General features: G+C 39.3%; 1 protein-coding gene across 7 annotated transcripts in view; it reads right to left on the bottom strand.

Moving 5' to 3' along the window:
- The window catches only part of SEMA5A (semaphorin 5A), a 337,450-nt gene that overhangs the window by 130,895 nt on the left and 188,060 nt on the right, over positions 1 to 18,495 (bottom strand). For all 7 annotated transcript variants that reach the window (XM_032180765.1, XM_032180761.1, XM_032180768.1 and 4 more), the window contains exons 7-8: positions 15,207 to 15,305; positions 14,008 to 14,221 (exon numbers count right to left, since the gene is read on the bottom strand). In XM_032180765.1, the coding sequence (XP_032036656.1) occupies positions 14,008 to 14,221; positions 15,207 to 15,305 (313 nt within the window). The remainder of the gene's footprint in view (positions 1 to 14,007; positions 14,222 to 15,206; positions 15,306 to 18,495) is intronic.

The raw sequence follows: 18,495 nt of genomic DNA, 5'->3' as shown, positions 1-18,495 counted from the left end.
TTTTTTTCCTGCTGAATTTGCATGTAGTTCTGGAAGAGTAAATTCATTTTGTTTGTGAATGAAAAGATTACTATAACAAGTGTAAGGATTCTGGTGTGTGACAGGATACAGCTGTTATGGATCAACATGAGACTGTCAATCTGTAATAATGTCATGACTATTGTAAATGACAGTTGTTTGTTTGTTTTTTTACATACATATATATATTCAGTTTATGGATGTGTCAGGTTTATTAGACTTTCACAAATCAAATGGAACCAATGGAATCAGGAATGAGTTTGTCAACGTGACATGACAAAGGTCTCCAGTGTAGTACATGGAGCAATGCTGCACAGATACTCAAGTCCATGTATTGAAAGCACTGCCATGCTAGTTAGTGCTGCCTCCAGGCAAACAGGGTTGTAGCATGCTATTTCTGAAGATTGCTAACTCAGCAATCAGACTTCAAGGTCTGGGAATGTCTGTAGCTTCTCTCTTAAAGCTGCATGACTCTGTTCAGCAATGACTTTTCCCCACAGACTCTTCTGAGTTGTTGTAAAAGATGACTGAACCATACAAAGTCCAGATAGTGCTTCAATCAGAAATAACATAATTGTTTTTCCAAAGACTGGAGACAAACCTACATATCCCAGGGAGTACAGTCTCTGCACTGAACAAAAAGGCATTTACTAAGAAGAGGCAGTTCTTCCCTTTAGATAATTTTCTCTTTCCACCCATGCTCGGAACTCAGAGACCAAGCCCATGCTCACTGTTTTCACACTGATGCTTCCTGACAGTGCAGACTGCTCCTCTGCTCCTGTAGAGACTGGCTGCAGCTCTGCCACCCAACACACACTGACGTTGCAACCCAGAGAACAGCATCCTTGTAGCACAAAAGCAAGGATATGCTGTACACCTTGGGAGGCAGCGCAAGAACAGACCAGGAGACTCAAGAGTGTGCAGAGCTGGGGGACTCAGGAGAGCCAGAGGATATATATGCACAAACTTGTATGTACACACAAACATAAATGTATATGCCTAGAAGATGCATATATAGTTGTCTGTTAGCCTTTGTACAGAGAAAATGTGTGTGGCCAAAGCTCAATTAGAGTTGAAGCTGGCCACTACTGGGGGGGACAAAAAAAAGTTTTTGCCTTTTGTTTTTAAATATGTTAACAGCAAAAGTAGGACCAGAGACAATATTGGTCCATTACTTGATGAGGATGGTCACCTCGCAAACAGGGACATAGACAAAGCAGAGACGTTTAATGCCTCCTTCACCTTCAACACTGATGATGGGTTCTGGGACCCCATATGCCCTGACTTGGAGAACCATGACTGTGGAGAGAACGATAAATTCCCAGCCAACCAATGAGATTCACTGCTCCACCTGGATGCATATAAGTCTATGAAGCCTGATGGGATTCATCCCAGGGTACTCAGAGAGCTGGCTGATGTCATCATGAGACCTCCTTCAATTATTTTTCAACTGTTGTGAGAATCTGGAGTAGTTCCAGTTGACTGGAAGCTCACAAACCTCATTCCAATTTTAAAGAAGGGCAAGAAAGAAGACCCTGGTAATTACAGGCCTGTCAGTCTCACTTTAGTGCATGGTAAAATTATGGAGAAAATTATCCTGGGAGTTATTGAAAAATCCATGAAGGACAATGTGGTCATTGGTCATAGCCAAAACAGGTTCATGAACAGAAGGTCCTGCTTAACAAATTTAAATTCCTTTCCTGAGAAGGTTACCCATCTATTTGACCAAGAGAAGCCAGTTGATGTAATCTTTTTGGATTTCAGTAAAAGTTTTGATACTGTTTCCCACTGTATACTTCTGGACAAAATGGATATAGCATACATGTACAGCTAGATAAAAACGTAATGCCATAGGTGAACAATTGGCTGATGGTTTGGTCTCAAAGTATTATAGCAAATGGGGCTACACCAGGCTGGTGGCCAGTCACTAGTTGGGTTCCGCAGGGCTCCAATTTATGGCCATCTCTCTTTCATGTTTTCTTAAATAACTTGGATATAGGACTAGAAGGTGTTTTGAGTAAGTCTGTAGATGACACTAAACTAGGAGGAGCTGTTGACTCCCTCAAGGGCAGAGAGGCCTTGCAGAGAGATCTTGACAAATTAGAGGGCTCGGCAATCACCAACCTCATGGAGTTTAACAAGAGCATGTGCCAGATTCTGTGCCTGGCATCTGGCAACCCTGACTATACATATAGACTAGGGGATGAGAAGCTAGAGAGCAGCCTCTCCGCACCCCTTCCCCCCCTGACCCCCCCCCCCCAAAAAACAAAAAAAAACAAAAACAAACAAACAAACAAACAAAAAAAAAACGATCTAGAGGTTTGGTTGATAGCAAGATGAGTATGACCCAACAGTGTGCCCTGGCAGCCCAAAGGGCCAGCCATATCCTGGGGTGCATCAGGCACAGCACTGCTAGCTGGTTGAGGGAAGAGGTGTGGCCTCACCTCAAGTAGTGTGTACAGTTTTGGACACCACAGTATAAAAAGGGCATAAAACTATTTGAGACTGTCCCAAGGAGACCTATGAAGAGGGGAGGATGTATGAGGAGTGGCTGATATCACTTGGTTTGTTCACTCTAAAGAAGAGGAGACTGAGGGGAGACCTCATGGCAGCCTACAGCTTCCTTACACGGGAGGGAGGGGGAGACAGGGGCAGGGAGTCAGGATCTGATTTCTTCTCTGGTGACCAGTAATAGGACCTGAGAAAATGGCATGAAGCTGTGATAGGGGAGGTTCAGGCTGGGTGTTAAGAAAAGGTTCTTTACAGTGGGGGTGGTTAGGCACAGGAGCAGGCTCTCCAGGATTTCAAGAAGCACTTGGACAACACTCTTGGATGTATGGTTTAATTTTTGGATGGTCCTGTGTTGAGCCAGGAGTTGGACTTGATGATCCCTGTGGGTCCCTTCCAACTCAAATATTCTATGATTCTATAATATTTTCAAAATCTTAAAAATCTTAACAGTGATCTAATACTGAATGACATCCATTTGGACCTTGTTAGCCAACCTCACTAGATCAATGAATCACACCCTCTTGCTGTTGGTCTCTTATATTCAGCAAAATACTTAATAGCATTAAATTCTAAGAATATGTCTTTGTGGTTTATTTTTTTGTTTGTTTGTTTTGCCCCACCCCACCCCCCAAACACACACCATTCAGCTTGCAGTTAGAAAAGCTCTCCAAAATGAAAGTGAAAACAATGGAAAGAATTTAAATTCCAAATGTTGTGCTAGTTGACTTTTTTTTTTTTCCACCTTACTAACATAATTAATGAAGTACATTTCCTATTTACATTCTGCCATCTTAGTATTTCTTTTTTAATTATATTCATTTAGTGTAACACTCTGCAGCTGTTGGAACAGTATAGATCTTACATTAGGCTGCCCCAGGCATTGCTTCTTGTTTAAGGACAAATCTTAATCCTAGAGTAAAAATTTCCTGTGGTGTTAAACTCCTTCAAAGTAATATATAACCTGTAGTCATCATAGTTACCCTCATTAGCTGAAATGGAAAATGTTAAGTCCAAGTATAAAACTGGTGGAAATCATTGCTTATTAGTAGCTATTTTTCCTCTTTCATAATCATCAAGGACACATTCTTAAAATACTCATCTGTCATACCATAGTTGGTTACCAGTCTATTTGAACTATTATTTCTTCTGCAATGCCTCAACTCTCCTTTTTTTTTTTTTTTTTTTTTTATATATATATATATACTGTTCCTTTTGTTCAGTTGAAGGCTTTATGTGTTTGGAAGAGCAAGGACTGCAAAATACAGTAAAAATGAGCATAACGGATATTTTTTCCAATCTTCTTTTATACTGCTGATAGATTTTGTAATACAATTCACTATAATCATAAAAGTAGATGCACTTGTTAGACATCATATTTTACTGATGTACTCTAATAATTCCTGAAATGCCATTATTACTTTTCTGAAAAATAGTTTTCAAATATAATACTACAAAACAAAATATTATTTGTTATTTCAAATAAATCTGCTTCATTTTCAAGGTAAAATGTTCCATATAGAGCATAATATTTTGTAATTTATTACATCATTAGCTGATGCAAATTTGCTGGTGACAAATTCAGTGACATAAATTATTCTCTATTCTGATCTAGTACCTATTTAAGTCCTGGAGAGTCCTATCTGAGCTTCAGTGGATTTTTGGTTTCCTATATTCACGGATAGGTACCTTGCACAGCAGGATATTAGGAGAACAAGGGGGATGGGGAGCACAAAGAGGGAGAATATAGATGACTGCTGTAATTCACTCAGAACCTCTAGGGGTTTGGTCTATACAGATCTATCAACAAACTGCAGAAGCTTGGATGCTTACTTAAAACTCCAAACATTATTAAAGCCATTTCTTCTTTCTTTTTTTTTCCTCTCATCCAGTTTTGCAAAGAAAGAGCCAGTCAAAGGGCTTTCTCTACAGATCTGGGCCTCTTTACTGTTTTCCTTTTTTTGCTGGAAATTGGAGTTCACATTAATAATCATCCCCTTCTCCATTCACTGTTAGACTTGATGTGTCTGCTACTGAAATTCTATTTCTGCCTCCGATATTTCTGTCCTCCTCCTTTCTTTGGTGAATGCTGTTTTTTATGTGTTCTTGTTTCCCAACGCTCATCCCTTTTTCTCTCTTTCCCTCATTGAGATGTTTTTCTGTTTTAATTTCTTCCATTCTCTATTGCTCACTGTGTACTATTGTTTTCTGCAGCATTAATGAGTCTGATGTTTCTGCCACACAACCTCAAGGCATGGCTGGACACAGATGATTTACTTGCAGGGATGCCTTTTTTCCTTCTTAGTATAGCCCCCTCCAACTGGCACCTAACACTGGTTGATACGATCAGCCCAGATATAAAAGAACAGGCTCTACCCTCTCTAGCTTCACAGTCTTTCAATAAGGAAAAGGTGGAACTTGCTGCTTCACCTGAGATAGATAAGAAGGAAAAAATCGCACCTTCATGGGAAGAGATGTCTATCTCTACCATTTTAAATAGGTGAGGAAGTGGCATGAAGGTGCTTTGTAGTAACAGTCTGACCTAGGACAAAGGAGGTCAGCAGATGTACCTCCATCTTGTGTCACCTTACCTCTTTTCTACTCTTATTACCATTTAGGGAAAGACATACAGCTCTGAAAGGAAAAATCACAGAACAACTGCAAAATTTTTGCCTCTGGTAGCAGCTCCAGTGGAGAATCCTAAGGATGTCTTTCAAAAGTAATAGGTATTTCCATACTATTTTAGGATACTGGCACAAAGAATGATGAACAGAAAGGATCAGAATGAACTGTATGGGTAGCATAACCAAAGAAAAGTAATTATTAGTCTTCTTGCAAAATAAACAACTGGTAGCATGTGCTTTGACTATCTTCAGTCAGGCCTCATACCTGAAAACTGAAGAGTAACCTGCACATCTGAAGAAAACAGTGGTTTTGAGTTACACTATGTATTGCATAATAAGTAAAGCTTGTTTCAGGAATTTACAAGGCTTTTCACTAAAAACAAACAAACGAAAATGAGTAATTATACCCATTTCTATTAATGCTTTGAAGCAAAAGTGATAGGATTATTTTTCTTCTTAGCTCAATTTTTTTTCCACATATCCTTCTAGCAACAAGATTTATAATAGAAGTGAACAAACAAGAATGGATTTAGAGCTACTAAATGTTAAAATGGATTTAAACCCCACTTACCAACTATCTGTGAGAATTTTGTTTTTGTTATTACTTGTGAAGACTAAATTAAAAAGAATAAGTTAAGACCAGATTAAGAAACTTTCTATTAAGCAAAATATTTTAAAAAAAAAAATCTCAAAAGAACCATTTTCAGGGTATCTAATAACCAAGCAGCAAGAGGGAAAAGCAATAATATTGTGTCTACCAGCAGAATAGAACAACCCAAACATTCCTATACTCTTCTCAGCTAAAAAGGTTTATAATCTAAGATTTTATTTTATTATTTTTTTCTGGTTTGGGTCCACAAAATCACATTATTAAATCACATTTTAATCATCTCTGATCTGCCCAGTGATGAAGTGACTAGGCATTTAGAACAAGTTTGTATTTACTTAATGGGTTCCAAGAGCATCTATCATTATATATCTAGGATAAAGAAACTACTACAATGCATTTCAAGACAGTTGGAGACCCAAGCAGCCTGAATGTGCAATTTTAAGTGAAGGCATTTTGTAAAGAATGAAACCAATGTCTCAGTGTTTTGCCATACGATAAAACAAAGGGATTGACTGGGATTTGATTTTTTTTTTTTGTTTAATCTGTTTTGTCCTCTTATTGGCTAAACAAAGCCGTTATAAAACAGACATTATAGACTAAACTAAACCTTCACAATTAGGCATCAAATCAAACATGATTTGAGAAGGTGAACTGAAAGGAGAAATACCATTATTAATTGTAAATGTTGGACTACAAAAAAAAAAATATTAAAATCTCCCAAGTCTAAGCAGTGGAGGCTTTTCCTCATCAATCCGAACACATGCAGTTTGTGGATTTCAAGCATAACTGTTCCATTTACCTCTATCTTCTAGACCAAATGATTATAAATTCTGCCCCTGCTGCACTGCATGGATCAACCTTAAAGCAAAGCCCAATTAGAAGCATAATGTAACAGTAAACTCTGGGTATTATTTAAGCTCTGTTTTATGCTGAGAGTTTAAAGAGACTCAAATAAACAGCATGTCAGCTGTAAATCAAACTGTATTTTTTTTTTCTTAATGAAAGATGTAATTTATTTACTTTCATTTAATAATGTCCTAAGCAGACTGCTAAGGCAGACTATTTTATTTTTTTTAATACTACTAAGGTGATTTTAAAATGTTCTAGCAACATGCTGCCCTTTACTGACCTGAGCAGTTGGCTGAAACTCAAGGTCTTGCTGATTGCATTGGTCAGGAGAAGAAATCAATGGAAGAACTGTCTGCTTTAGATATAATGCTCAATGTGTGCTCAAATGCACACATTGACCTCAAATCATTTCTCTCAAGCACAGAAGTACTTGAGTAAAGACTTAGAGAGAAAGAGAAATGAGAATAGGTGGCAAAACAACACATCTTAGAGAGTAAGATACTGGTAAACAGCCTTTCTACTTTCTTCTATGGTTTGTCCATGCGTGTATACACGAACTCATGAGTAACTCCAAGAACTGTTTTTTTGTCCTTTGTCTAAATGTGAAAAGAGAAGGCCAAAGTAGGAAAATATTAAAGGGAGAGGTACATTCTCTGTTCAAAAGTTCCAAGCTTACTGTCCTGCAGCCAGTCCTGGCCCATTGTGATGGGAGAGTAATGTTTTGCAGCAGTTGCTAACTGTTCTGGGTGATCAGGTTCATCTTCACTGAGAATAGTAAGAGTTAAAGAACACTAACAGGGGAGGTAAGAAAGGTTAAGGTAATATGGGGTCTGTCTGTTTGCCATCAGCTAATAAATTCCTGGTGAGCTACATGATCTGTAGAACTGCTGGTTTATGGTGAACTCTCAGGTCATAGCACTGGTCCTTCAATTGTATCTCCTCATGAAGGTGAGCACAGTCTGCATTATGATGATCATGGTCAAAAACCTGTACACTGCATATGGCCAGCTGTACTTAACATTATCTGTAGGAGCACCAGTAAGACAGAAACAGGCTCTGTGGGCAGAAGATTAATTTGCTTCTGGAGTAAAGGAGGGAAGATCTGAGATAAACTCTCTCTGAATATGATCACCAGTTATAATCAAGAACTGAATAGGTTACTACTCTTAATTTTAGAAGACAGCAAATTCAATAACTGCCTTCAGGTGTTTCTTTCTTCTTGCACTGAAGACAAGACTGTTTAAACTCTATTTTTTTTCCAGAACTTTTAGAAAGTGGGCAGATATCTGCAACAGTTTTCAAGTGTTTTGTCTGCTATTAAAAATTGTCAGAACAGACAGAATTCAGGTGAGTCAAATCTCAAATACTGTCAGCAAGTTGTCTAGTGAACAAACAGTATATTTGCAGACCCTCCAAGATGGTTTCCACAGTAACTCCAGTCACCAATACAATCTCTGTGTTGACGGTGTTGCTGTGCTATCCATCTACCCTTTTGGATCAGAGATCTTTGTACTCCATACACTGCAGTGTCACTGAACTTTAGTTTTTCCTTTCAGTTATACCCCCACAGTATATTCTTGTAGCTGACGTGGTCTGAATAATTCATATTTTTACCCAAGCTACCCCAACTCCTCACCACCCTAGATAATTGAGTGTTGAGTGCATCAAGAAAATGATTATACAGAAATGAAATTTCACTGACTTCTCCATGCCCTACTAAGGCTAAGCACCTTATCAGAATGATGCTCAGTAACATATCCTGAAAATAACTTCCAACTTCCAATTCAGCTGATGTGGATTGCTTCCAGACTTACGAAGCCTCCAATAGAAGGCAGAACCTGATAATAAATTTATGACTCTGGCTGAATCAGAAGGAATTGCGAGGCTGAGACAGGCCATCAACCTAAATTTGTCTTGTATGTGATATCTGAGGTTCCAGAAACTGAAATTTCAGCGTGGTACACAGGACCTTGCCCAAGCCGCTTTTCCCTTCCCACATTGTGTTTCATGGTTCCTGTGACTGCATGCCTTCTGCCAATTACGAACAAGTTTTCTTCTATATTGAAGATTTGGAGCTTTCCATGTCAATATCCTTTGCAGCAAGATACAGTGAATGTTGACAGCATAATCCCTGAAGGACAGCACACAGGCCTGTCCCTTTGGCCTGACTGATGGCATTAAAAACCTCTAAGTGCACTACGCCATCAAACCTCTAAGTTCACTACCCATCAAAAGCAACACTGTCTTTATTGTCTAGTCATGAAACATGAAAGCAAGATAATCAGCTGTGCTTTAAAATACTGCTGTAACCCCAGAAACAGTTTGAAATGGTCCAGTATGAACTGCACAGTAGCAAGTCTAAGTGAGAAAAGAGATCGCACCTCTGAGGGAAACATGGGTGTAACAGAAAAATGCATTCGAATTGGAGATATTCAGACATGTGCATATGCACACATGCCTAAAACAAGGCTGAATTAGAATAACTGTCAGCTAATGCTGCTGAATACATATTATGAATCATAGAATGGTATTGACTAGGAAGCTTCCATTCCGGTTGATAAAGCTTCCTACCTTTTTCTTGCAGGATTACCTATGTTACTTTCTCACTGAAAGAAGCAAATTCTTCACTTCAATCTAAGCACTGAAAACCTAATGCAGTTCCTTTGCACGGAATCACATATGAGCAGGCAAATTGACATAAAAAGATATAATCCCCAACTTTTAGCTACCCCAGAAGACATTGACCCTTCTCTTCACATAGGGCACTCAGATGCTTCCAGCCTTTTATTGGATTTGCTTGAATTGGCTCCAATTACAAAACTCATCTTGTTCTCCCTCCGCATAGATAAAAAACACACATTCCTGACAACTTAATTCCAAACAGTTTTGAGGCAGAAGAATGAGTTCTAACAGAGAACGTATAGGTGCTGCTGAAGCTTTTAATAGACAAAATGTAAATAGAGACAATCTGATTAATTGGAGCAGCTTTGGTGGGGAGTGGTGGGAATTTTACTGTGCCCTTTGGCATAGAACATTCAGTTAAGCTGAAAACTCAGTGTGAACAATGTTTTCACTTTGACAGGAGCACCCAGGTGTGGCACAGCAATTATCTTCAATACCATGTCTGTGTGTACAAATGCTGCCTGAACAGGGATATCTATACAACAAGTTCATTTTTCCTCTCATACCTCGTTTATACTACTATAATTCTGTTATGTTTCATGCAGTTTGGTTTTGTTAATTAATATACTAAAATCAGCTGACCTTCAGAGAATGTAAGAAATCTCTCCAAGCCACCTCTGATGGCTTCTTTGCATAGGGAAAATACACCAAGCAAAGATGCACAATTCGGCATTAGGGTTATATAAGGACTGAAATATCTAAAATAAAGTCTGTCACTTGTAGCTGACATAATGTTCTGAAGCTGGAAGGGTTTATACACGCACTTAAGGGTTTATACACGCACTTTGGTCAGGAGTTGGCAGGGCTGATAGATAGGGCTTTAAACTAGAGTCGAAGGGGGAAGGGGCTAAAACCAGGCGCGCCGGTGAAGACCTAAGGGATGGTACGCTAGAATCAGAGGGGCTGTGTGCCAGTGAGGTCCTTTGGTCAGATCCACAAGGTGCTGAGTGTAAGGAGACGCACTTGAAATGCTTTTACACAAATGCACGCAGTATGAGGAATAAAATAGATGAGCTAGAAGTCCTGGCCCAGTCCCGCAACTACGACATCATCGGCATAAGCGAAACCTGGTGGGATGAGTCCTGTGACTGGGGTGTTGCGATAGATGGTTACAGGCTCTTCAGGAGGGACAGGCAGGGTAGGCGAGGTGGTGGGGTGGCGATGTATGTGAAGCAGGGGCTGGACTGTGTGGAACTTCAGCTCGGCGATGGCAAAGTTGAGAGCCTCTGGGTAAGGATCAAGGGACGAACGAATAAAGGGGATGTCATTGTGGGAGTCTATTACAGACCGCCTGGCCAGGACGATAGCGCCGATAAATTATTCTTTACAGAACTAAGAGAGGCCTCGAGATTAACTCCCCTTGTCCTTATGGGGGACTTCAACTTGCCGGACGTTAACTGGGAGTGCCACATGGCTGACACGAGCAAGTCCAGGAGGTTCATGAAGCACCTAGATGATAACTTCTTGGTGCAGGTGCTAACGGAGCCAACTAGGAAAGGTGCCCTCCTAGACCTGTTGCTAGAAAACAGAGAGGGTCTGGTGGGAGATGTGGTGATTGGAGGCCGCCTCGGTCAGAGCGACCATGAAGTGGTTGAGTTCAAAATTTATGGTGACAGAAGGAAAAGTGCCACCAAAACCTCATCCCTAGATATGGGGAAAGCGGACTTCAGGCTGCTCAGGGAACTAGTCAGCATGGTCCCCTGGGAAACTGCTCTTGAAGGCCTCGATGTCCACCAGTGCTGGTCACTCTTTAAGCGATGCCTCCTAGAAGCACAAGATCAGGCAATTCCAAAATATCGCAAGTCAGGCAGGCGGGGCAGGAGGCCGGCGTGGCTGACCAGGAACGTTCTAATGGAGATTAGGCGGAAACAGAGAGTGTTTCGCTACTGGAAGGAGGGCCAGGCGTCATGGAAACAATACAGGGATGCTGTTCGTGTTTGTAGGGAGAAAGTTCGAGTGGCCAAAGCACAGCTAGAGTTGAAGCTGGCTGTGTCTGTGAGAGAAAATAAAAAGGGTTTTTTTAGATATGTGAATGGAAAAAGGAGAACTAAAGAATACATAGGGCCGCTCCTTGATAGGGAAGGTCTCCTCACAGACGATGACACAGGCAAAGCAGAGACGCTTAACGCCTTCTTTGCCTCTGTCTTCAATGCCGATGATGGGCTTCGGGACCCAGGGTGTCCTGAGCTGGAGGACCGGGACGGTGGGGATGACAAACTCCCAACTGACCCTGAACGTGTGCGGGATTTGCTACTCCACCTGGATCCCTACAAGTCCATGGGTCCGGACGGGATTCATCCCCGGGTGCTGAAAGAGCTGGCGGATGTCATCGCGGAACCTCTTTCAATTATTTTTCAACGATCCTGGGAATTTGGAGAGGTCCCGGTAGACTGGAAGCTGGCAAATGTTGTGCCAATTTTCAAGAAGGGTCAGAAAGAAGACCCTAGCAATTACAGGCCTGTCAGTCTCACGTCAGTGCCTGGTAAAATCATGGAGAAGCTGGTTCTCGGTCTTATTGAGGCGCACCTGGGGGACAAAGCAGTCATTGGTCCCAGCCAGCATGGGTTTGTGAAGGGTAGGTCCTGCCTAACTAACCTGATTTCCTTTTATGATAAGATCACCCGTATGGTGGACCAAGGGAAACCAGCTGATGTGATTTTTTTGGACTTCAGCAAGGCTTTTGACACGGTTTCCCATAGGATCCTACTGGACAAAATGTCCACCATACAGCTAAATAAAAACATCATACGATGGGTGAGCAATTGGCTAACGGGCAGGGCCCAAAGGGTTATGGTAAATGGGGCTGTGTCAGGCTGGCGGGCGGTCACCAGTGGGGTCCCTCAAGGCTCCATTTTAGGGCCGGTACTTTTCAATATTTTTATAAACGATCTGGATGTAGGAATAGAAAGTATTTTGAGCAAGTTTGCTGATGACACCAAACTTGGAGGAGTTGTGGACTCAAATGAGGGCGTAAAGGCCTTACAGAGGGATCTGGACAGGTTGGAGAGCTGGGCGATCACCAACCGCATGAAGTTCAATAAGAGCAAGTGCCGGGTCCTGCACCTGGGACGGGGAAACCCTGGCTGCACGTACAGACTGGGCGATGAGACGCTGGAGAGCAGCCTAGAAGAGAGGGATCTGGGGGTCGTGGTAGACAGCAAGTTGAATATGAGCCAGCAATGTGCCCTGGCAGCCAGGAGGGCCAATCGTGTCCTGGGGTGCATCAAGCACGGCATCGCTAGTAGGTCAAGGGAGGTGATTGTCCCGCTCTACTCTGCGCTGGTGCGGCCTCACCTCGAGTACTGTGTACAGTTCTGGGCACCACAGTATAAAAAGGACATGAAACTGTTGGAAAGTGTCCAGAGGAGGGCTACGAAGATGGTGAAAGGCCTGGAGGGGAAGACGTATGAGGAACGGCTGAGGTCACTGGGCCTGTTCAGCCTGGAGAAGAGGAGGCTGAGGGGAGACCTCATCACAGTCTACAACTTCCTCGTAAGGGGGTGTCGAGAGGCAGGAGACCTTTTCTCCATTAACACTAGTGACAGGACCCGCGGGAACGGGGTTAAGCTGAGGCAGGGGAAATTTAGGCTGGACGTCAGGAGGGGGTTCTTCACAGAGAGGGTGGTTGCACACTGGAACAGGCTCCCCAGGGAAGTGGTCACTGCACCGAGCCTGTCTGAATTTAAGAAGAGATTGGACTGTGAACTTAGTCACATGGTCTGAACTTTTGGGTAGACCTGTGCGGTGTCAAGAGTTGGACTTGATGATCCTTAAGGGTCCCTTCCAACTCAGGATATTCTGTGATTCTATGATTCTATGATTCTAATTTTGAAGATGAGTAATTCCATCGTAACATGAAATGCATTGTGGGAGTTGAGACTGATGGTTACTTACATGTCATGAGTTATGAAAATTAATTTTGTTTTCCCTACTGGGACAAACATGGGCAAATTATAAAGTACATAATTTTATATTTTATGCTAAACAATAATTTTCATTTTAAAAAGACTGCATCTATGTTTTGAAATACATGCATTAATTGGCAAGTGGCCCTGTTACATATGAGGAATACCTGTCAGTTTACAACTTCTCCCAGCTGGAAATCCTCACAAGGTATTTAACATCTATGGTACAGGAATTATTGTATCTATATAGTCACTGATACTATATTATTTTTATGATATGTCTTGCAGACTAGCCCCTTTTCTTTGGCTATAATAAGCTTCAAAAATGTTAGTTTGCCACCTAAGCAGCTTGAAAACACACCTATTTCTGCTTGTCAAGGCTGGGACCTGCAAGAGAAGGTGGGGAAATTCAGTCTGCTTATTTTCTGCCTTTGGTTTTTGAAGAACTCAACAAAAGAATACTAAAGACAAGCTACTGCTCTTGGCCAACTCAGTTTTGCTAAGTAAGCACATATGAGAGATAAAGTACAGCTCATCCCCATGCCTGCAAACACAGCTTGAATATTGAAGCACACATCTACAAACAACAGCTACGTTAATTACATGCCATTATAACAGTATTAAATTCAAAATGTATTATGAAAAAACGTAAATTCAACGTATTATAAAAAAAATAATTAAAATTATAAAAACGGTAGTCTAAAACATTTCAGTTTCTCTGAATGGAATTTCAGCAATGGAATTTCCACAACACAAATTGGGAGAACATGGGTTAAGAAGCAGTTAAGTCTCATAGTTCATCAGTACTCACCATTCAGCCACTTGGAGTTGTATTGGGCAGTGCGGAGAGGAGGAAGGGCCCCCAGACTGCGATAAATGGCAGGATCCCTTCCTGGAAAATCCATGGCCGTAGCAGCATATAATTCCCCACTGGAAGTGAGAAGAGCTGTGGAGTTGTGCTGGGGACTATAAGGACAACGAGCCATGCCACTGATTTGATCATGTATCTCTGTCAAGTTACTTAACTGTAAAATAGTGAGAAAATGGGATTAAAATGACCTGAAAATTGTCATTTTGGCCAAGCTGCATCAATCTGAGCAAAATCATATCATAAACACTAATTATCATCTTTGGCATTCTACAGCACTAATGAGCTGACCTGTACATCTATCTTGAACTGTCTCATAGAGGTTTTAATGTAATGTCTGATCTTGCTTCTGCACCTTTGGTGGGTAAAATATACAAGTTAATCATTAGCCTAAAATGTCTGATATTAGAAATAACTCAAAAAATAATTATCTATACACAGATTGTTACTATAAAAAATAGATCTGATTGCCAGAAGCCACTAAGGTATTCATCACAGCAATTGGTCAGATAGTAAAAAAATATGACTGTTATGTAGGTGTGTTCTAGGAAAGAATGTCTTATGAAAATGAGATTTTTTATTTATTTATTTTTTTTAAACTGAGCTTTCTAGCTCTGTAGAAATATTCTCTGATTCAACAGCCCTAATACTTTCATCTACATAGCAAAGTGCAGTGCTAATATGTTATTTGAAAATAAAGGTAGAAAAGTTTTAAACATAATAAATGTGACAAGGATTTTTTGGTGGTAGTTCTTTGTATTTAAACAATTCTCCCCTTCTTAAATAAATAGTTCACTTAGTCCAAACAGTAACATTTTGTTTTTTATTATATGACTATTTTTGATCCTTTGACACACATAAATTGCAAGTAGGGTTTTGTTTGTTTGTTTGTTTTCCAGAAATGTAATTATTTTTCAGCAAAGATTTCTCACTCTCACCAGTCAAAAATCAGTAGCACAGGTACTCATCTTCTCTATAACTACACATGCACAGTAGGCAGCCAAACTAACATTTTACATATCAGCTCTCCAACCCACATGCAAATGGTCTGGACACAACCACAGCATACTCTGCCTATTAATCAGCTGTCTTAGAGCTTGAGCTCAGACTTGAGCTCATCAGACACAATCTTTAAGTCATACCGTCCGATTGGTGCAAATAGGAGTGAATGCATTGGTTCCACAGGTAAAGAGATGGTTGCCTCCAACAAGAAGCACTCGAATATAGTTCTGGCATTCCTCCTGCAATAGAGAAGAAATAATTTATTCAAAGCTTATGAACACCCAATGTGTTAGCAATACTGATACTCATAAACACTTCCTAATAAAAACACAGGCATCCATCTTTGTGAAAGGATCTTAATATCAGAACAAAAAAGATCTTCAGTATCAAAGACTATTTCTGACTGTGCACTTCAAATGTTTAGCTAAACTATTAATGCACTGCCATTTCATCAAATCAGATGCTGTTTTTAAAGACAGATCACAAAAGGGAGGAAGTCAGGATTAATAACAGCTTGCCAATAAGAAGAGTATGTTCAAACTAGTATAAATAAAATTATTGAGATGTCCAGACATGGATTTGTCCCTACTAGTTTCATAATTTATGTTTTGTTTGTTTGTTTGTTTTTAATTATTATAAGCATCTAAATTTCTGTCAATTTGAAGTTTCTCATGAAAACCTCAAAAATTTCATTATCTCACTACACATACACTGACCCCTGAGGAATAATTTGATTTTTATTTTTTTTTAACCCTGTTAGAATGTGTATGTGCTTTATGATTTATTTCACTCATTTCAGAAGCTAGGAACCAACAGCAATGTCTAGCATTTATTCAGACAGAGCTTTTTTCTGCAATACTAAAGATCTCCCAGAAATGTATATTGGATAGACTCAAACATTCATCCTGCAGAAATGAAGGAAGAATCAAATAAAATGAAGAAAATCAACCATATGCTTGGAGGGAAAAAATAAAAATACTAATAAAAAAAAAAATCCAGGATCTTTCCATTTGAGAACTTGGCTAAAATGCTTTTCCAGCATTCATTAACATGTAAAAGATCAAAAAACCCTTGTGAAAATATACCTATGAAGTTCTAACATTTTAAGGGAAATCATGCAAGTACATCCATGTAATGGTAACAGTGCAGAAGTCCCATTATCCGGTCCTATGGTTTTATTAAGTATATTGTTTGTTTATCTTGCAAATAGACTCTCACGTTGAAAGACAAATATAATTATGAATAAATTCATCAGGCACAAAATAAAGCAAGATGAAGGAAGATGGACAAAATATATTTAAGATTTCTGAATAATATTAATAAAACCAAACCAAAACATAAAACATCAAAAAACATTCAAAACTGAGCAACATCTTCAAAAAATGCACATACAAAAGAAACTGCATTAGTCTCTCATGAAAACTTTTAGAACTTTCTCTTTGAGCCTTAAGTGTAATTGTCAAACATTTTAAAACTAAAAGTTGATTCCTGCTGGGTAAAAATATCTTGAATTTACCAAGACTGTCATCTTAAAACTCTTTCAAACAAACAGAAGTTAAAATGCAACCATATAATAGAGTCTGGCAGTGCAACAAGCCTTTTAAAGTGCAATTATTTCACTTCTGCTTCTGGGCAGCTTTCCTAATGCATGTTGTTCTAACTACACACATATGAAAAAAAAAAAAAAAAAGATAGTTATTTTTTTTTATTATTATTTGCTTTGTTTGTGTTTTGTTTGTGTTTTGTTTTGTTTTTCATTTGTTTGGTTTGGTTTTTGAAAGAGAGGGAATGAAGGATGTTCAAGGAATTTCATATAAATTAACACAGTACTTCATTCTTTGGGCTGTTTCCATCTCGCCCTTTGCTGCAATCTATGGAATGTAAGTGTAGGAAAAATAAGTGGGTTCTGACATTACAGCCCAACCAACCTCTTCTCTTCATATCTCAGAGCTCCCTGAAACAGTGCCATTGCTAAATTATTTGCGTGTTGATCACCCACTCTTTTTGTTCAAAAATAATGTAATTTTTTAAAACTCTGACATTTCTGAGATTCACAAGATTCACAAAAGAGATTTGTGAATCTCTTTTATGTTTCCAAGCCTGGTGCCAACTTCACAAGCATCCACAGTGCAACAGGGCAAATAAGACATCTCAGAGAAAACTTTTGTAGGGTACACAGTACAACAAAATCAGAGCTGAAAAAGTGGCTTATACAATTGGTTATTTTATTCACACAACAAATCCAAAATAATACAAAACAAAAGACTAGTCCTGAATAAAACAATCACCACCCAAAAACATTGAAAAATTATTAAATTAAATTTAGTCGATTAAAATGTTTAGAATCACTTTTTTTTTTTTTTCAAATCTGAAAAAAAAAAAAAAAAAGAGGTGTGTGTTATAGAAGCAGCATTTGTGGCTTTAAAATCAAAGGTGTTCCCCTCCCATTTTGGAGAATGGTGGTAGCTTTGGTGGCCATCTTTTATGTAGACTTATCCTACATTTCTGTAGACTTATTCTACATTTCATCTTTACTTCTTTGCCCATGTTTTCTTACTGCCCCATAAAAATACCTTTTAAAGAAAAAGAAATTAATTGAGTAAGTACTGTCTATTTTTATATCAGTATACCTTAAAGAAAACAGAGCTATTTGAAACAATTTAGCGGCAAAGCAGGCTAGATTACTACTTAATTTTAACACCTACTTGACAGTTTAAGGACAATCTGGCTACAGTTACTTAGCCATTTGCAGCAACATTTGTTGTATAGGCTAATATTTTAAATACATCCGTGCTTATATTTTTAATACTTTTATAGAAAATTCATATGCTAATATGTGCAACCATTACAATCTTAAATAAACAAGGGGTAAGATGCTTGACTACATTTTTTTTTTTAATCTCTTATTTTATTTTATTTTACTTTTTCCCTTGTGTATTTGTATTTTTTCATTTATAACAGTTCTTACAACAAGTTCCAGTTGAAATGGCCAAATTTATTCTCTTAATCATGTGTGCTATTTTAGACTTCTAAAGGCTAACACATGCTGGCCACAAGGACATCATTTTGTCTGGCTCACTCTTGAAGCCACTAGTTATTTTAAGCAACTGCTTACATTGGTAGATAAATGTATGAAGTCTCAGTAACAAACATCAGCCTTCAAAAGTCAAGTGCGCATTACACTGTCAGATGTGACAGATGTCCCTGTATATTTTTCTCTCCATCTCTTTTCCCTCATTGGCTCCTAAAGTATAAAGCTCAGAACAACTACTACTGCTAACAGCTAGGGGCAAAAATTCCATGCAGCTTCTTTCTCAATAACAACACCAAAGTTGCATTTAACTGACCATTATCTCAAAACAGCTAGAGCTGCTTTACAGTTCAAAGCTGGCTTGTGATTTCAGGGCACTCCATCAGCAAACTGACTTA

This window comes from Aythya fuligula, chromosome 2 (assembly GCF_009819795.1).
Source record: "Aythya fuligula isolate bAytFul2 chromosome 2, bAytFul2.pri, whole genome shotgun sequence".
Lineage (NCBI taxonomy): Eukaryota > Metazoa > Chordata > Aves > Anseriformes > Anatidae > Aythya > Aythya fuligula.
Note: the sequence above shows the minus strand (reverse complement) of the source record. Positions and strands in the feature narration are given on the sequence as shown.